This window comes from Ranitomeya imitator, chromosome 6, assembly GCF_032444005.1.
Source record: "Ranitomeya imitator isolate aRanImi1 chromosome 6, aRanImi1.pri, whole genome shotgun sequence".
Taxonomy (NCBI): domain Eukaryota; kingdom Metazoa; phylum Chordata; class Amphibia; order Anura; family Dendrobatidae; genus Ranitomeya; species Ranitomeya imitator.
In genome coordinates this window covers 161,193,281-161,214,851 of record NC_091287.1, presented here as the reverse complement: position 1 = coordinate 161,214,851, position 21,571 = coordinate 161,193,281, and the positions used below count along the sequence as shown (strand labels likewise).

The window sequence follows — 21,571 nt, the reverse complement described above, 5'->3', positions numbered from 1 at the left end:
TTGTGCCGTGCACTTCACCCCAGCTGCCATTTGCTATTCCTTTTGCAGATCACTTGATGTCATCCTGCGGTTGCTGAGTTACATTCGAATAAGATGACGGTCATCCCGGTCAGTGTAAAGTTGTTTTCACCCTCTGACGATCTGTAGCTTTGTTGTCCCCAATGTCTGTTGCTTGCCCTTGATGTAATGGACTGCCATCTTAGAAACTTGATGCTCACTGTATCCCTCTGCTAGTAAAGCCAGAATCGAGCCCTTCTTTTCCTCACTCTAAGACTAAGTTCACACTTGCATACCGGGGCTTTGCGGACGGCTGCGTACTTTCTCCCTGAAGCTCTGCCCATTTCCGCACTTCTTCCGTTTAGGTCCGCCTACTTCTGCATGCATCCTGCATACCTATCTTTAACATTGGGTATGCAGGACATGCGAATGCGTCATTTTGACGTACCCGCCGACTGCACGGGGACACAAGTTGCGGTCCTGTGCGGTCGGCGGGCGTGTCAAAATGACGCATCCGCATACATCCGCATGTCCTGTGTACCCAATGTTAAAGATAAGTACACAGGATGCAGGTGGACCTAAACAGAAGTGGGCGGAGCTTCAAGAAGGAAGTACGCAGCCGTCCGCAAAGCCCCGGTACGCAAGTGTGAACCCGGCCTAAGATTTTTCTTTCTAACTCCTTTGGCATCTTTAAGGCTATGTGCCCACGTTGCAGAATAGATGCAGATTTTTCCTCATCAAAACCTCACACCCATGCCAAGGAAATCGGATTTTGATTCATTTTTTACGTGTTTTTCATGAGTTTTTTCTAAGCGTTTTTAAGCGTATTTGAGCACAAATAAAGTTGGGAAAAAATCGTTTTTTTTTTACAGCAGGAACAGTTTAATGGGAAATACAGCTCTCATCGAGCTGATCCTGCTGCCACTGAAGGGGGACAGACATAGGCCGATGGGAGTAGTAGTCTCATCGGCCTATGTCTAGTTACACACATACACCGCTAATACAACACGCACACAGAGACACACACATAGACATAGATCATACCAGCCATCATCCAGGAAGACAGGAATGATCTGGCATTCTCGTCTTCCTGGATTATGGGATGTTCATGGGATGGCATGATGGGAAGCCCATGATGTCACTTCCTCTTTACTGCGGTTTTGATTTAGAAAACCGCAGCAAATGCGCAAACATTTTTAATATTTGCGGATTTCAAGCGTTCCAAGACAAGTCTATGGCGGCGGAATCGCCGCGATTCCGCAAAATAAATAAACATGCTGCTTACTTTACTACGATGTGATTCCTCTGCGGAAAAATATGCAGCATGGGCACAGCAATTGCAGAATGCAATTAAAATTAATGGGATGCCTTTTGTTAGCTTTTTTTAACCATTTCCACAGCAGAAAAACACGACAGAAATGCTTAAAAAACGAAACGTATGCACACAGCCTAAAAGTTATTTTGTCATTCCTATTACTTTTGGGATATTATTACTAACACTTTGCCATCCAGCTTGTCCTATTGCAAGAGGATTGTGAACACCACAGCAATGTTTTTCATACTTTTCCTCGTTAAATATGATTTGGTTCAGGTGATCACCTAATCAGAAGCACATTAAGTAGAATGAGATTTACTCTGGTTAGAATTCAACTGACACTGGAATGGAATGGCTGTCAGACATGTAGAGAAGCTGATTTTTATAAAACTGTGCAGTGGTCTCTTAATTTTTGCCAGAGCTGTGTGTATGTATATTTACGGTATATCTACTATATAATTGTCCAAGGGTCACTTCCGTCTTTCTGTCTGTCTTTCTTTCTGTCACGGATATTCATTGGTCGCGGCCTCTGTCTGTCATGGAAATCCAAGTCGCTGATTGATCGCGGCAAAACAGCCACGACCAATCAGCGACGGGCACAGTCCGGAAGAAAATGGCCGCTCCTTACTCCCCGCAGTCAGTGCCCGGCGCCCGCATACTCCCCTCCTGTCACCGCTCACACAGGGTTAATGCCAGGGGTAAAGGGCTGCGGATACTGCATTCCGTAACCGCTCCTATTAACCCTGTTTGTTCCCAACTTTTTACGATTGATGCTGCCTATGCGGCATCAATAGTAAAAAAAAAGGTAATGTTAAAAATAATAAAAAAAAACCTGCTATTCTCACCCTCCGTAGTCCGCCGAGCCGCACACGGCGATGCATTGCGAAATTACCCAGAAGACTTAGCAGTCTCGCGAGACCGCTAAGTCATCTGGGTAATTTCGCAATGTATCCTGGGAACGGAAGATGGCTGCAGCCGTGTGCGTATCGCCAGAGCTTCGCTGGATCCCAGGGGTGAGTATATAACTATTTTTAAAAAAATTTTTTTAACAGGGATATGGTGCCCACCCTGCTGTATACTACGTGGGCTGTGTTAGATACCGTGTGGCTGCTATATACTACATAGGCAGTGTTATATACTATGTGGGCTGTGTGATATACTCCATGGGCTGTGCTATATACTGCGTGAGCTGTGCTATATATTACGTGGCCACTGTTATATACTGCGTGGGCAGTGTTATATACTACTTGGCTGCTATATACTGCGTGGGCAGTGTTATATACTACGTGGCTGCTATATACTGCGTTGGCTGTGCTATATATTACGTGGCCAGTATTATATACTACGTGGCCTGTGTTATATAATACGTCACCTGTGTTATATACTGCGTGGCTGCTATGTACTGCGTGGGCTGTGTTATATAGTACGTGGCTGTGTTAGATACTACTTGGCTGCTACATACTGCGTGGACAGTGTTATATAGTACGTGGCTGTGTTATATACTGCGTGGCCACTGTTATACATTGCGTGGCCTGTATTAACGCATCGGGTATTCTACAATATGTATGTATATACCAGCCACATAGTATATAGCACGGGCCACATAGTATTTGTCTATGTACTACATGGCTCCTATATACTATGTGGCCTGTGCTATATACTATGTGGCTGCTATATACATACATAAATACATATTCTAGAATACCCGATGTGTTCGAATCGGGCCACCATCTAGTATTGTATATATGTGTGTGTGAAATATATACATATCTATCTATATATATATATATATAGATAGATAGATAGATATATCTATATATATCTATATCTATATATATATATATATATATATCTATAGAGATATAAAGATATATATATATATAGATATATATCTATATATCTCTATAGATATATAGATATATATATCTATATATATATATACGGTATATGCCTTTATCCTAGAGCTTAGGGATTTAACCTTGGTGACACTAGAGCTGCCTACTCTTCCCATTTTCTTTGTATGAAGCAGATTTGTATGTTGTGTGCGCCGGATACACTTGGATTTGTTGGTAGCGTACCTCAGTGTTGTATATGTTCACGTCCAGGTCGGTGGCTAGCCTCCTTTTTCTTCATCACGGCACGTTCGGAGCTTTTGTTTTCTCAATAGGTAGGTCAAGAACTGCTTACACTCTGTCAGCATCTTGGTGTAACATTTTATTGCTCTTGATCACTATAAATAGCTTAAGTAAATCTTCATTTTGCTGACCTCCTGAAGAAGGCTCCACATCAGCAAATTTTCTTTCAATGGATTCATGAAGAATTACTGGTCTCTTTCCTCTTATAGTTTTATTATTTCAGGAAATATGTCAGCCATTATGTGTAAAACACTTCTATAACTTTTGTGCAGTAACCTTTATTGTCCAGAGGTAAATCTGATGCTTGGGGTCTGGTGACTGGGTTTATGGAAGAAGCATTTGTGTGGGGTTTTATTACAAAAATGGTAACTTTAAAGATTAAAAAAAAAAAATCCCCATATTACTGTTGTTATTGCGTATTCCCGTTACCCCAGTAGAGCCCGCTATGTAGCATTTATATGATCCTCCCGGACAGTTATTATTGTGCAGGACTGTCGTTTATAACTTTCCATTCGTGAATATTAATAATTTCTGCCTGATTCAATAGATTTGAAATAATAAAGCCAAGATATGTATTATATAGCCTTGATAAAACATAACGATTGCATTCCATGGTCAGTCTTCACTTTGAGTGATATGAATGTAATATTGCATCTGTCCTGCGGCAGCCATTATATGGAAGTACCGCTAATCTTTGCATGTATTAATATTTCCTGACTGCTCTGGGTCCTACATTTGGGACTTTCTGCTATTAGGAGAAATTTGGCACAGACAACTTTTCCCCCCAATTCATGCGGTTGATAGTCTCCTAAAAGCTCATAAAGTGGCTTGCCATTGTCCCTCTCCCGTAGATGTCATTCAGATGTCCATGTTTCTCCACCATCCCGGATGACAAGTGCCAGTACAAGTCTGCGGATCGGTGTACAGTCTGTATTTCACATTGCAACGGATAGAAGATTGTTTGTCATTTATTTTTCCATCTGATACACTGATCCAAAACGCTGATGACATCGGTAACATTTTCTCATTTACATTTTTAATGTAAATGGCACCTTGAAGCGTGTGGAGGTTACCGCATTTCCTGAGGCACTGCTTTCAGCGCTTTCCTGTGCAGTATAAGCTGGGCCTCCATTGTTGCATTGACAGCAGCACAACCATACGGGTGACTGTGCCTGGTACTTCAGCTCGGTCCCATTCAAGGCCGTCAGTATTTACAATTGGAAAACGTCTTCAAAATTGGTATTTTCACTTGGAACAGTGTATGACATAAAGATCATTGAAAGATTTATTGGGGTATTCAAGCACTGTGCCCACCATCAATCACCAGAACCAAGTGGCAGTGGCGCTAAGAAAAAACCAAGCTCCTTACGTTTAGCCCATGTTCGCGGCACGCTGCCTTTATTTGGAGCTGCTTGGTTGCCCCATTAGTCCTCCTGAAACAGAGGAGCGCTTCCCTGGCACTCATTGGTTGGAGCGTGTTCAGACCTTAGTCATTCACATATGAGGATCACGATCTGTGATTTGCATGGGTAGAAGTCATCCATCTAGTTTGTAAGAACAAACTCGCCAATGCCAATGTTTGGGTCTGTAAGATACAGTCAGACAGCACAGGATGCCATCTTCAGTTTTCATGTCAGGAGAAGCTTGAGAATCCTTCTCGTACATAAAACAAAACTAATGGTAATAAAGGACAAACTGATCAAACACCGATGAACGTGATCCAGCTTGGTCATGAAAATCTGTTAATTTTTTGCGTATGAGAGAAATAACGGACATCTGAATGAGGCCTGATGGCAATCACCTGGATCACACAAGTTGGATCCCAAATATGCAGTGTAACATAAATGGCGTACCCTTTGCCATACAGTACGATCAAAAGTTCCGACCAACATGCTCCTGCAATGGTGTTCCTTGTTATTATTGGAATGTGCACATTGTAGATTCGGACTGAGGGCAGCAAAGCCACAAAGTGACACATGAATACAAGGAAAATGTGAAACAAAGGATAATATGTTAACTCTTTGATTTCTCAGAGATCCCCCTTTTTACTTCTATGACAACTTGACACATTCTTGACATTTTCTGAAACGGCTCTATCAGGTAGCCACAAAGAACTGCTTCTAATGAACAGTCTTGCCTCTCCAAGAGCACATTTGTGGAATTACTTGCCTTCAGAAAGTGTTTGTCACCACCATTTGTGTCCACACCGTTCTGAACCTTCTTCCACAACTATTCTAAGCCAGAATATGGCAAGAACCACTCAACAGTCTTTATTACTTCTTAAAGTAACATGAAGGTCAGTGAATTGTTAGAACCTTGAAGGTATATTCAAGTGCAGTCATGAAAATCATCAGTCTCTATAATGAAACTGACCCACATGAGGACTGCCCCAGGAAAGGAAGACCATCTCAGAAAGTGCAAGCTGATGGCACCTCAGATAACAGCCCTCATATCTGATGCACAGACATCAAGTAGCAGACACATCTCATGAACAGCTGGTCGGGGTAGACTGCCAGAAGCAAGTCTTTATGGTCAAATTGCAGTAAAGAAGCCACTACTGAGGACTGAAAACAAGAACAGGAGACTTGTTTGGTTCAAGCAATACCATTCCATACCATACCATGGAAATTAGATTAGATCTATACTGTGGTTTGGCGAGTCAAAATTTGACATTATTGTACTAAACGCTATGTCTTTGTGAGATGCAGAAAGATTAATCCTTCGTGAATTTGGTGCCTTATCTCTAAATCTATAATGTGCATATTTCCGTAAGAGCAAGGAAAACCATTCCGTCAACAAGTGTCCAAGTTTTGACTGCGTTCTTAAAGGGAACCTGTCACCTGAATTTGGCGGGACTGGTTTTCTTGCCTTGCGCAGGCGTGTACTACGGAGGACAGAGAATGAACTTCAATCCCATACTGCGGCCACCATGCAGCCAGTGGGTAAGGAAAGGGTGAATCAAACACCCGAAAACTCCACCCATTTGACCGAAAACCGGTCCCGCCAAATTCAGGTGACAGGTTCCCTTTAAGATATTCTTAAAGTTTCGTTTTTTAAATGAAAAATTTATTTTAGATGAATAATCAATTAGTATTATTATAAATGGAGAAAAATGTCTTTTGTTGACAGCCAGAAAGGGTTACATACTTTAGGATTTTTAAATGTGCAATGGTTACCATCAAAATATTACTATAAAACAAATTAACTTGCTGGTCTTCTACTAAAGTACTTTTTATTTTTACTTCAATCTCCACAGGACGCGATGTCTCATGAGGAATCCACGGAAGAATCTGAGGTGAGTGCTTTATCAATTTCAGTGTGTTGCTTCCATTTTAAATATCTCTAGTATTGTACTCACCCATTACAAATGTTTTTTTTTTAGCAATGTGTTTTTTGCTGCTTTATTCGGGTTGTGGCCATAATGTTGTCTATGAGGTAATTGGACAATTAAAAATCACTAAATAAGTAGTGATGAGCGAATATACTCGTTACTCGAGATTTCTCGAGCACGCTCGGGTGACCTCCGAGTATTTTTTACTGCTTGGAGATTTAGTTTTTATTGCCGCAGCTGAATGATTTACATCTGTTAGCCAGCATAAGTACATGTGGGGATTTCCTATCAACCAGGCAACCCCCACATGTACTTATGCTGGCTAACAGATGTAAATCATTGAGCTGCGGCAATAAAAACTAAAACTCCGAGCACTAAAAAATACTCGGAGGACTCCCGAGCGTGCTCGAGAAATCTCAAGTAACGAGTATATTCGCTCATCACTAATTACGGTAATAGTACTTTACCAATCTCCTACCAAAGTGTTTCCAATAATTCCTAGTTTTCCGGCCAGTCTCTGCTTCCTGCTCTACCTGGGCTGATTTTGACTTTGGGAGCAATCACTGGCCTCAGTGCTGACAAGCACATAACCATTGAGGTCAGGGATTGGCTGCAGTGGTCACATGTCTGTACACAGACCTTAGGGAGACCCAGGTCATCCAGGAAGTTGTGAATAAAAAAGTGACAAGGGAGGGTTTAAAAATAAAAAAAGCCAATTATTGCCCCTTTTACACTTTTTTCATAAACTTATTTACCTTTATCATTAACATTAAAACAGATTCTACTTCATTGTGATTATAATTTAATGTGGTTAATATGTAGTCTCGAAAGCTTGCAATTTGTTACCATCTTTTCAGTTAGCCATTAAAAGGTATCAACCACTGAGGACTCTCAACACAGATTGAAAACACTGGTGACCCAGATATCGGTGTAACACGTACGTAGTTTATATGGACATGTGAAGGGGGCCTAACAGTGTTGTTGTTGGAATATTTCAGGATTGGGGGCCCCACTTTGAATTTTGCCCAGGGCCACAATTTGCCTAAATCCGGCCCTGGGTGGAAGTAGAGGTAACATTGTTATTACATGGGGAATACAAGTAATGATGGAAACAGACAAGTCAGGAAAGCCAAAAGGAGGAGGTTTTTTTACATACAGTACAGACCCAAAGTTGAAGAACCTAGAATATAAGACATCATTTCAGTTGTTCCACATTTTTTGTTAAGTATATAATTCCACATGTGTTAATTCATAGTTTTGATGCCTTCAGTGTGAATGTACAATTTTCATAGTCATGAAAATACAGAAAAATCTTTAAATGAGAAGGTGTGTCCAAACTTTTGGTCTGTACTGTAGATACAAAAAATAAGGAATAAAAAAATTACCGTATGTCAGGTAGGCTTAATTCACAGGTGGTAGAAAATGTTTCATCTGGTTGTAAAATGTATTGTGTTGTGTAATGTGAACTGTGAATAAAAAGATGTTAATGTTATATATGGTATTAATGTTGATAATGTGACTTGCTTGACAGTAGGGATAGCAAGATTTCATGTTTGGAACTAGCGTGGAATGGGAGAGGCTAGGTTGAAGAGAAAGAGACTGTTTCCTATTGAGGCATTGGATAGGGCCCGGAGTGCATAGAGAAGGGTTCTAAGGTCTGGTCTGAACAGTGCCGCATTTCCATGGTGTCCCTAGAATTGAGAGGAGATCAGGAGAGAGTGATCCAGAGCAGAAGCGAAGAAGAGAGACTGAGGGACAGAGTGATTTAGAGACGGGTCCTGGGAGAGGACGTCTAGCAGTATGTCCGAGAGTTTATAACTCCTGAAGGTAAAGGGCCTAGACAGGATGACGTACACTAGACGAAGAGAGTGCCGCGGATGGGAGTTCCAGAGCGTCTGTAGGTGAGAGGAAAAGTATCGGCCATACTGGCAAGATCACTCCCTTAAAGGGACTCTGTCACCTGAATTTGGCGGGACTGGTTTTGGGTCATATGGGCGGAGTTTTCGGGTGTTTGATTCACCCTTTCCTTACCTGCTGGCTGCATGCTGGCTGCTATATTGGATTGAAGTTCATTCTCTGTCCTCCGTAGTACACGCCTGCGCAAGGCAAGATTGCTTTGCGCAGGCGTGTACTATGGAGGACAGAGAATGAACTTCAATCCAATATTGCAGCCAGCATGCAGCCAGCAGGTAAGGAAAGGGTGAATCAAACACCCGAAAACTCCGCCCATATGACCCAAAACCAGTCCCGCCAAATTCAGGTGACAGGTTCCCTTTAAGGGGAAAAGAAGATACAGACCCACTAGTTGAGTTGAGGACTCTTGCTAGGTGAACTGTAGTGTCAAGCTGGATTGTGGTGAAGTAGTGAGGAATAGTGAAGACAAACAAGAACAAGTAAAAGAAAAAAAAGGAATTGAATTTTTGTGAGGAAAATATTACCGTATGTATCATCAAGAAAATGTTTGGAAAGATATGTACCATTATCTACTGTATGTTACCCTCCCTAAGTTAATGGTCAGTAAAAAGTTTATTTTAGGCTATGTGCACACGTCCGGAGTTGCCGCTGAAATTTCCGCGGCAATTCCGGAACTCCCTGCCGCGGATATAACGCATGCGGAATTGGCATGTGTTTTCCTGCTAAACACTAGCGTTTTACAAGCGTAATTAGCTTGCAGAATGCTAGCGTTTTCCAAGCAATCTGTAGCATCGCTTGGAAAACTGATTGACAGTTTGGTTACACTTGTCAAACATAGTGTTTGACAAGTGTGACCAACTTTTTACTATTGATGCAGCCTATGCAGCCTATGCAGCATCAATAGTAAAAAGATCTAATGCTAAATGCTAAGATCTAATGCTAGGTTATTCTCACCTTCCGACGGCCCCCGATGTCCTCAGCGGTGCACGCGGCGGCTTCCGTTCCCAGGGATGCATTGTGCGAAGGACCTGGGATGATGTCACGTAACCGTGATGTCATCCCAGGTCCTTCGCACAAAGCATCCCTGGGAACGGAAGGCGCCGCGTGCACCTCTGAGAGGCGGGAGGACTCCGGGGCCATCGGAAGGTGAGTATATCACTATTTTTTATTTTAATTCCTTTTTTTTTTTTTTTTTTTTACTGTGATATGGTGCCCAGTCCGTGGAGGAGAGTCTCCTCTCCTCCACCCTGGTTACCATCCGTACATGATCCACTTACTTCCCGCATGGTGGGCATAGCCCCATGCGGGAAGTAAGCAGGTCAATGCATTCCTATGTGTGCGGAATCCCCGCGATTCCGCAAATTAATGAACATGCTGCGTTTTTTTCCTGAATGCGTTTCCGCTCCGGAAAAAAACGCAGCATGTGCATACAAAATGCGGATTGCATTCTATTAATAGGATGCTTAATGTGAGCGTTTTTTTCGTGGTTTTATCACATTTTTATAGCGAAAAAAAGGCGAAAAATCCGGAACGTGTGTACACAGCCTTAAGCTGATGGTTTCCCTCCTTGAACTGTCTAACACCTGGTCCTGGCCAGCCTTAGTCTTTGGGTACATGCAGCCCTACAGCTCAAGTCCACGCACCTTGCCAGGACCCCCACCTTCATGAAACGTGCAGAGGTGTAGGAGATGAGTACCTTGCCCATGGCTACCATCCTGATCCACATAACATATGCATACGCACTGCTCTGCTACATGCACATATAAACACACACAGCTCTGCTACATGTTATATACACATAGTTCTTCCAAAGAAAAAAAAGCAGAAACCACTCTCTGGTCTTTTGTAGAAATTCAGCTCTTTATTTGTAGTAAAAAAGCATGTTGGCCGGGGGAGTGTGGACGGGATTGAGCAGAAGCTTGACGACGGCCGTTTTGCGCCTACTAGCGCTTCCAAGGGTCAATGATTGACTGGTGAGTGCTATCTGCTCTTCTTTGGAGGATTTATGACACTGTGTTTTCCTGGACTAGCACCCAGGGTCATAAGGCTAAGCCTGAAGTATGGTATGACATTGACAGCACAGGAATCAGCAGCACTGGCGGTGCCGTTCGTCTTTTTGCCTTAGGCTGCCATCACACTAGCAGTATTTGGTCAGTATTTTACATCAGTATTTGTAGCCAAAACCAGGAGTGGAACAATTAGAGGAAAAGTGTAATAGAAACATATGCACCAAAACCAGTCCTGGTTTTTGCTTACAAATACTGATGTAAAATACTGACCAAACACTGCTAGTGTGACAGCAGCCTTTTAGTTCAGTGGATACACATAGATCTGCAACAAGCACACACTTACACACACACACACACACGCACGCACGCACACTCTCTATCACATCTTGCAGTTCCTGGTCAGCAGCTGTACAAGCTGAGCAGCTGAAGGACCTTCCACACAATTAACTCAAGGACCTTTCAGGTCTTGTGATCATTCTCATGACTTGAAAGGTCCTTGGATTAATTGGGTAAAAGGTCCTTCAGCCACTCAGCACCTGCTGCCTCCGCTCTTCTGCTCTGCACCAAATCAGTGCAAAGCAGGAGGAGAGAGGGCTGCACTGTCTGTGATCAGGAAGCTGCCTCCGGACTATAAGACGTACACACAGTTTTTAGGAAGAGTTTATCTTGTTTAAAAAGTGCGTTTTATAGTCCAAAAAATACGGCAATTTAAAGTATACTGTGTTCTGTCATTATTTTCTTTGTGGCATCACCTACTGAAAATCTGTAACATATGCGCCACCTACTAATATACTCAAACACAACAGTGTCTTTCAGATGTCTCATTTACAAAATGCTGCATACTCTCAACATCTGTAAATCTAACAGCAGGGAGACTACGTGATTGCACAAGGCTGAAGTCTTCCATAGTGATCTTTGTGTGCGAGGTTACACTAAGGCAGTGGTAGATGGATGACATCAATCGTCACATAAATGGAAATCAGTGTCTGTATTAGAGTGCTATTTATATGACCTGCTGACAGACAGTCATTCAAGAAACCGTCCCAGAAGAAATTTCACTCACAAATCTGTTAGCAGTTTATAGATGGAGTAGTGGGCATGTGCTCGCTGACCATCTTCCACAGTCTCTAACGCCATTCCAATTCTCTGGTAAACCAGCTTAGGCTACTTTCACACATCAAGTTTTTGGTTTCAGACACAACACGGCTAATGTTGTAAAAAACGGATCCGTTGCAAATAGTGAAAAAACTGATGCAACGGATCCGTTTTTCTGCCGGATCGGGTTTTTATTTTTAACATGGAGTTTACAGTGACTTTCTGGAAAAAAGGAGGGAAGAGAGAGAGACCCCCAGATCGGAAAATATGCATGATTTCAACGGAAAATGCTTGGAAAACTGGATCCACACACCGGATTGATTGTTTCACATCTCCGTTTCACGCGTTTTTGGCCGCTTCCGTCACTGTGTGCTTTTTTCGGCGGATAACAAAACATTCCTCTGGACGTTTTCTCCATCCGCCGGAAATGACTATTTGGACGGATCTGGAAAAAAACGGATGAAACGTCTGCCCATCAGGCGCTATCCGGCGCTAATGCAAGTCTGAGAAATAAACTGATCTGGCGTAAAAAAAAACGGATCCGTTTTTTTCAAAACTTGCCGGATTGTGCCTGAAACAAAAAACCTGATGTGTGAAAGAGGCCTTAGCCGGACCACACAGCGGCTTTTGTGTGGATTGGTAACTGCTTTCCCAATATAAGGCCGTGAGACTCGCGTTGAGGCGCTATGGACTTGCTGAGAAAGCATCTTGTGGTCCACACATAATGCTCTGCGAGTCAGTCTGAATAGCTTTCACAGCTCAGAAGAGGATCGTAATTGGCGATCGGTAAGTATTTGAACATAATCGTGTTATGTTACATATGTTCGGCTAACAGACCAAGGAATGAACAGTTTGGTTCTGGGAGTTTTTAGAGAAGTAAGTTTCTTTATCATCTATTATTAGAGGCCCATTTTATTATACCGGCTAAGCCCTTTAAAAGCCATTAGTTATCCGACTACATTTACATGTGATTCTACTTTTATCTAGGCTCAGCCCGGTGGCTCAGTGGTTAGCACTGGTTCTTTCACATACTGGGGTCCTGGTTTTAAATCCCACCAAGGACAACATATGTAAGGAGTTTGTATGTTCTCCCCGTGTTTGCGTGGGTTTCCTCCGGGTTCTCCGGTTTCCTCCCACAGTCCAAAGACATACTGATAGGGATTCTAGATTGTGAGCCCCAATGGGGACAGCGATGATGGTCTCTGGAAAGTGCTGTGGAATATGATAGCTCTATATAAGTGAGTAAAGTAAGTAAGGCTATGCTGGCTGACTCAAAAAAGTTATATAAAATAAAAAAATTCCACCTCCTTTCATCATTGTCACCTTGGTGATGTGCAGCTATTTTACATTGAATATTGGATCTGCACAATGCAGATTGTATGTTACCTGAAATCTAAGAATCTGTTCCTTCTGCCCCGTTTTGCATGCCACTCACTGTTTTGCCTCCATACACAGTGCCCATGTTCTGCTTACACAGTATACGTAGGACTGCAGTGGGGAATACGCAAATGTAGGAATTTACTAATATTCTGTGAATTATTTGTACAATTCCACAACTTAATTTTACGCAATCTTTCAGGCATTGATCTGAAGGAGGGGGTGCTTGATTTTCCAAATAGTGTCTGGACTTAGATTTTTGAGCCCTACGATTGCTTGCTTTGGTTTCCAGCAATAAGCGCTGTTTGCCCAAGTCATTTATTGTGCTTGGATCAGTAAACAGAGAGCTAAATTAAGATGTGGCAGGCTGGGTTCCACAAAGGAAAGACCCCGGGATTGGAATTTTCAGTTTCGGATGGATTTTGATGAGTAAAAAGGACACGAGGAGGTAAGCAGTGATGAGTTTTAACCCCTTTGTGACCTCTGACATCTTGGTTTGTGTCCCTCCATTTGATGCAGGCTCTGGTGCTCATCCCCTCGCATCTTTCCCTGTACATGACAGATAATTTCATCATCTGTCATGTGCTTCTAATTGTGATTCACCTGCAGCTATTAACTTGTTAGATGCCTCTGTCAATCACTGACAGCGGCATTTAAATCGAGTGTGCTGGAAGCACCTGTCACATGATTGCTGGGCGCCCCCGTGCTTGTTGTGGCCAGCGTTCACAGGAGATGAGCAAAAAGCCAAAACTCAAAAACAAAACATTGCAAGGTCGTGATGTGGTTAACCATTAAAGGTCTCTTAAACCGCCACTTAGTGCCAGTCAGTAATACCGTGAAACTGTATGATTATGCACTGTGCATATGGAGGTTGTATTGTTTGTAATGGCCATTAGCATTCTTTTATTATTTTGTAAATGCTGCTTTTATTATTTTATAAAAATTCCTGCTTTTGAGCAACTTTTTGAAAAATCATAGTCAACCCCTTTAAAAATGTGTCATGAAGAAAAGCTCTGTCCATATTTTCCTGTATGGCAGTGTTTCCCAAACCACATTCCCTAAAAGCCTTGTGTACCATACAAGTAAAAAAAAATAAATGGGATATTTCCATCCTTGTTACCCAAGGAAAATCACTGTTTTAGGACATATGAACATCATACAGGGAGGAACCATTCAAATTGTCTTCTGGTCTGTTGCATCTGGCCTGTGAAGAATTAAATGTTAGCCTATAAGTGTAAATGACCGATATGTAATTATGTATTTGCCCCCTGGCCTTGATACATTTGCATCTCAACGTAAAGAAGTTATGAGGGTGGAGTCGCCGGCGTGGCTTTCATTTCAACTGGATTTTGTCTTGCAATCCTTACTTGTGGACGCCCAATAAATGCGGTCCCAATGTACAAAATATGAATTATTCTAGTGCACAAGTGTACGGTTGCACAAGTCATGTCACCTTTTGCGATCTGTTTTACGAGATGATTCAGGAGTATGAAACACTGCAGGAAATCTATCCGGATTATACGTATCATAGGGCCTAAAGGAGTGGTACAAGACTCTTACCTATGATGTTCTTTGGAGTCCCTCTTCACTTGATATAACAAAGTATTAGTTTTCCTTGAATTGGTTTCATTCATTTTCAAGTTGAGGAAAGATACAGTGCCTTGAAAAAGTGTTTATACCCTGTGAACCTTTTAATATTTTTTCACGTTACACCCACATACTTAAATGTATTGTATCCTGATTTTAAGCGATATACCAACACAAAGTAGCAAGTATTTGTAAAGTGTAAATTAAATTGTATTCAGTCCCCTGTACTCTGATACCCTTAAATAAAATCCAGAGTGAGTAATTGCCTCCAGAAATGACATTGTTAGTCATTTGAGTCCACCTGTATATAATTTATGCTCAGTATAACTACAGCTGTTCAGTGAAGGCCTCAAAGGATTGTTTGAGAAGATTAGGGATCAAACAGCATCATGAAACAAAGGAACACACCAGACAGGTCAGGGATAAAGTTTTGAAGAAAAGTAAAGCATGATTAAGTTGTTAAGAAAAACTAGCCCACGTGGCACTGTTCAATCTATCATCCAAAAATAGAAGGATTATGGCACAACTACAAACCTACAAAGACATGGCTGTTCAACTAAACTGACATCCTAATCAAGAAGAGCACTAAGAGTAGCAACCAAGAGTCAATGGCCACTCTCTCTGGAGGATCTGCAGAGAGCCACAGCTTTGGTGGGAAAATCTATCCACATGACAACTAGAAGTATTTGGTCATTAGTTCAAATCTGTATTTGTAAGCCAAAACCAGGAGTGGGTAAAAAATGCAGAATTGGTACATGTGTTACTATTTTACCGTATTTTTCAGATTATAAGACCCACTTTTTTTCTCTCCCAAATTTTGGGGGAAAATGGGGGTGCATCTTATAATGCGGATATAACCTTATTGGCACGCTGCTGCTGCGCTGTGTCCGGCACTGCTGCAGGGGGCTCTGCCAACATTTTGTGAAAGTCCAGAGCCCCCGCAGTTCCTTGGTTTCCTGTGCGGTGGACTTCGGGAATATTGCCGCTGGGGGGGGGGGCTGTGCATATACAGATGGAGATCTCGGTACCAAGATCTTGGGAGATCTCTAGCAGCGACCCTGGGACCCCGCATCACTGCAGCCACCACCATCGGTAAGCAATAGGATGCATGTATTATAAAAGGCACCACCATTTTATAAAAAAAAGGTTTTTTTCCCATTTTTCTCCTCAAAATTTGGCGTGTGTCTTATAATTCGGAGCGTCTTATAATCTGAAAAATGCGGTACTTTTTCTCTGATTGTTCCTCCTCTGGTTTTGGCTTACAAATACTGATGTAAAATTGTGACCAAGTACTAATAGTGTGACCGTAGCCTTAGTCGTATGCTCCACAAATCTGACCTTTATGCAAGAATGGCAAGAAGAAAGCCATATTTCAAAGTAAGAGGTCCCATTTGCAGTTTGCCAGAGTCACGTAGGGGATGCACCTAGCATTTAGAAGAACGTCTTCTGGTCAGATGAGACCAAAGTAGAACTTTTGGGATTAATGCAAAATGCTATGTAAGGTGGAAATTTAACACTGCACATCACTCTGAAAATACCATCCCCACCATCAAACATGATGGTGGCAGCATCATGCTTTGGGGATGTTTTTCTTCAGCAGCGACAGAAAAGCTGGTCAAAGTTGATGGGAAGATGGATAGAGCTAAATACAGGGCAATCCTGGAGGAAAACCTGTTAGAGGCTTCAAAAGACTTGAGACTGGGATAAGTTCACCTTCTAGCAAGACAACAACCCTAAACATTCTACTAGAGTTACAATGGAATGGTTTAGAATCTAAACTTTGGATCAAAACATATTCATGTGTGTGAATGGTAGAGTCCAAACCTAAATTTCATTCAGAATCTGTGACAAGACTTGTAAACTGCTGTTCACAAAGGCTCTCCATCCAATCTCACTGAGCTTGAGCTATTTTGCGAATATGAATCGGGAAAAATTTCTTCCTTCGAGTCCTAGATGTGGAAAGCTGGTAGCGACATATGGCAAAAGACTTTCAGCAGTAATTGCAGTGAAGGGTGGCTCTACAACGTATTGAGTGAGGGGGCTAAATGCAAATACACATCTCAATTTTCAGATTTGTATTTTTAAAATAATTAGAAAACTGTGTAATGCTTCACAAATACTTTCTACTTAGTGTTGGTATAGTTTTGTGGTTGTAATGTGAAAAAAATGTGAAAACATTCATGGAGTATGAATACTTTTTCAAGGTACTGTAGGTTGAAAAACCTACATCTGGATGCTGGAGCTCACTCTGAAGACGAACCAACCCTGTGACCCTCACGGGAGTTTCTTGGAGGTGTGACGCTAGTCATTGCTCACGGGCAAGCTGTGAGGCTGGATAGTTAATAGGTCCATGGTGAGAAACCAAGAAGGCTCATCATAAACAAAGGGGTAAAGCAAAGGCATAGTCAGGCCACAGTCCAATGTGAGAATTCTTTGAAGGTAGTGGATCAAGACAAAAAGAGCAAGACAAACAGATGGTCAAAGGCAAGGTCCAAGGTCAGACAACAAATATCAAATACAGTAACACAGAGAACAGATCAAGCGCACACCATTTCAGCTAAGCTACAGCTGGCAGAAATCAGAGACAGACAGCTAGCTAAATGGCCTAGGAAGCATTCCAAACAGGAGACACCTATAGCAAACCCAATATGCCCTGGCCATGATTGGATGACTGGATAGTCATTCACTATACTGACCGCTCAGCACCAAGTCTCAGATTGGATGGCCGAGCTGTGTATCGCGAGACTGATAGCTCAGCACACCCCTGCCCCAGATTCAACTGCCGAGCAGCCACACGCCACACTGAGTAGAAGAATCTTGACAGGAAGATGAGGTATGTGCAGAGCTCAGGAGATTTGCTAATCTCATTTTGAGAGTAGGCAAGCAAGATCATAATTCTCTTAGTGACCATCCATTTGAATGGTAGATGCATCCTTTGTGACATTTGGCAGCCATGTTCATATAGCATTGAATGCAGATTGTCGTGAAGGTCTGTGAAGCTTTGCCAGACTCCGCTGAAGGAGGCTGGTTCTCACTCTGGAGAGGAACCATCCCAATGCCCATCAGGAGAAGCCAAGAGTTTCCTGGAGGTCTCAGCAGAGTCAGGGAGATTTAATAATTTTCTGTCAAGAATTGGCAATTATGATTGTCATTCTGTTACTATCGATGTGACCTGTGGAACCATCCTTTGGTGATGTTTGGCAGCCTTATGCATTTAGCATTGAAGACACAAGGTAGCGGAGGCCTATGAAGCTTTGGAATATTCTACTGAGTGTTCATCTTGATACTGGGACTCACTCTAAAGACTAAGTATCTCTGTGCTCCTCATGGGAAACCAAGGGTTTCTTGGAGGTCTCTGCAGAGCTGGGGAGATTTAGTGATCTCATTTCAAAAGTTGACAAATATGATTGCCATTCTCTAAGTAACCATCTATCTAAATGGTCGAGCCATCCTTTTTTGACGTTTGGCAGCCATATGTATGTAGCATTCAAGACATATGAAGTCATGGAGGTCTATGAAGCTCTGCTAGACTTTCCATTTCTGCTTCATATGTGATGGAATAGAGAGCACATTCCTTGTCCAGAGCTAGCTGAACCATTTCCCACCTATCGACTATATAATTGTCTAAGGGTCACTTCCGTCTGTCCTTCTGTCTGTCACGGATATTCATTGGTCGCGGCCTCTGTCTGTCATGGAATCCAAGTCGCTGATTGTTCGTGGCAAAACGCACACGACCATTGCCACGACCAATCAGCGATGGCGCAGTCCAGCGGCAACATGGCCGCTCCTTCCTCCCCGCAGTCAGTGCCCGCTCCATACTCCCCGCAGTCACCGCTCACACAGGGTTAATGCCAGCGGTAACGGACCACTTTATGCCGCGGGTAACTCACTCCATTACCGCCGCTATAAACCCTGTGTGATCAAGTTTTTACTATTGAGGCTGCAAATGCAGCATCAATAGTAAAAGGATCTAATGTTAAAAATAATAAAAAAAATAAAAAATCATTATATACTCACCTTCCGCCGCCTTTCCCACTCCTCGCGACGCTCCGGTATCTGCTCCATGCAAGCGGCAGGTTCCGGTGTGCAAGGATGGTATGCGACAAGGACCTGCCATGACGTCACGGTCATGTGACTGCGACGTCATAACGGGTCCTGCGCTACCAACCCTGAGACCGGAAGCTGCCGAGTGCACCGCACACAGTCGACATGACTACAAGGGCTCCCTCGGAAGGTGAGTATATGATTATTTTTTATTTTTTAACATGTGACATACGTGGCTGGGCAATATACTACGTAGCTGGGCAATATACTACGTGACTGGGCAATATACTACGTGACTGGCCAATATACTACGTGGCTGGGCAATATACTACGTGGCTCTGTGCTGTATACTACGTCGCTGTGCAATATACTACCTGGCTCTGTGCTGTATCCTACGTAACTGAGCAATATACTACGTGGCTGGGCAATATACTATGTGGCTGGGCAATATACTACGTGGCTCTGTGCTGTATACTACGTCGCTGTGCAATATACTACCTGGCTCTGTGCTGTATACTACGTAACTGAGCAATATACTACGTGGCTGGGCAATATACTACGTGGCTGGGCAATATACTATGTGGCTGGGCAATATACTACGTGACTGGGCAATATACTACGTGGCTGGGCAATATACTACGTGGCTCTGTGCTGTATACTACGTCGCTGTGCAATATACTACCTGGCTCTGCTGTATACTACGTAACTGAGCAATATACTACGTGGCTGGGCAATATACTACGTGGCTGGGCAATATACTACGTGGCTGGGCAATATACTATGTGGCTGGGCAATATACTACGTGGCTGGGCAATATAATACGTGACTGGGCAATATACTACGTGACTGGGCAGTATACTACGTGACTGGGCAGTATACTACGTGGCTGGGCAATATACTACGTGGCTCTGTGCTGTATACTAGGTCGCTGTGCAATATACTACCTGGCTCTGTGCTGTATACTACGTAACTGAGCAATATACTACGTGGCTGGGCAATATACTACGTGGCTGGGCAATATACTACGTGGCTGGGCAATATACTATGTGGCTGGGCAATATACTACGTGGCTGGGCAATATAATACGTGACTGGGCAATATACTACGTGACTGGGCAGTATACTACGTGACTGGGCAGTATACTACGTGGCTGGGCAATATACTACGTGGCTGGGCAATATACTATGTGGCTGGGCAATATACTACGTGACTGGGCAATATACTATGTGGCTGGGCAATATACTACGTGGCTGGGCAATATACTACGTGACTGGGCAATATACTACGTGGCTGGGCAATATACTACGTGACTGGGCAATATACTACGTGACTGGGCAGTATACTACGTGGCTGGGCAATATACTACGTGGCTCTGTGCTTTATACTACGTGACTGGGCAATATACTACGTGGCTGGGCAGTATACTACGTGGCTCTGTGCTGTATACTACGTGGCTGGGCAATATATTTCGTCACTGGGCAATATACTACGTGGCTGTGCAATATACTACGTGGCTCTGTGCTTTATACTACGTGACTGGGCAATATACTACGTGGCTGGGCAATATACTACGTGACTGGGCAATATACTACGTGACTGGGCAGTATACTATGTGGCTGGGCAATATACTACGTGGACATGCATATTCTAGAATACCCGATGCGTTAGAATCGGGCCACCATCTACTATATATAGATATACATATACGTGTTTAGTAACGTTGACTTTTCTGTTTTTCCGGATAGTTGAACTGATTTTTGTGTTTAATTAAAAGTGCAGTACATTAAAAAAAAAACCTAAAAACATGTTCTTTAAGAAATTGATTTTTGAAAGCAAAGCTGCGAGTCGTCTTGTATGGGGTAAATGTCACTCTGTTCATGGCTACGCTTTGCTTCAAGTCAGGACTCGTACTATTTCATCATGTTGCCATGGAGACGGGGCTAACTGTCATCTCAACTCAAGCCGCTGATGGTTTTATTTGTAGGTTTTCAGGATTATTAAAATTTAACAAAAATTATTGATTTTCTTTTTATTAACGCTAGCTTGTGTTTACCCAAGAAGCCCTGGCACCAGCAAGCTTTTCCTGATATAAATATATATATTTAAAGGGGGTGCCGCCCAAAAAAAAAAAAACTGTGTTTTTTTTTTTCAATTTTTTTTTTTCAAAGCACGGAGAAAAATATTTTTCCTTTTACTGTTTTTCTTTTTTTTTTTTTTATCCATCTTTTAGTTGTTTCGAATGTGATGTATTGTCCTCAGCAATTGAGCACTCGGAGAGAATTGTATTTTACAAATCATTTTCCATTTCCTTTGTTTACAGCAAGACAAAATGCCTCCCAAAATCACAGTTAGTCAGACTTTAACTTAACATAAAAGATACCTGTCAGAACATGAAATGGCGCATCAGCATGCCAAATTGTTGAAGTTTTCACGTGTATTTATGTGCTGTACAGCTTGGCAAAATGCTTCAGTGCACTAAGTTCTCAAAGTATATATTTTCCTTCGCGTAAAAGAAACTATTACATCTTTTTTCCCCCCTTGTTATAAATGAAAATGGCAAAAACTTATTTACATCAACTTTATCTAATGGCCTGTGTGAGTGCTTTTATGCAAAATAGCCGGGAGACTAGAATTAACTTTTCACATTGGCTGCGCATTAGTTCTCCGCATTTAAAACGCGTCAAGTGGGCAGCGTTCGTACAATGACACGCTGCCGAGAGTTCGCCTTTCACTGCACAGCACTATTGTAGCATTCAGACATAAACCC

General features: G+C 42.4%; 1 protein-coding gene across 3 annotated transcripts in view; it reads left to right on the top strand.

The window, feature by feature from the left end:
- VPS41 (VPS41 subunit of HOPS complex) overlaps positions 1 to 21,571 on the top strand; it is a 354,940-nt gene that overhangs the window by 37,884 nt on the left and 295,485 nt on the right. For 2 of the 3 annotated variants that reach the window (XM_069730259.1, XM_069730260.1), the window contains exon 2: positions 6,704 to 6,742. In XM_069730259.1, the coding sequence (XP_069586360.1) occupies positions 6,704 to 6,742 (39 nt within the window). Of the gene's footprint in view, positions 1 to 53; positions 109 to 6,703; positions 6,743 to 21,571 lie in introns of those variants that run through there. The other variant, XM_069730261.1, reaches the window with a different exon arrangement.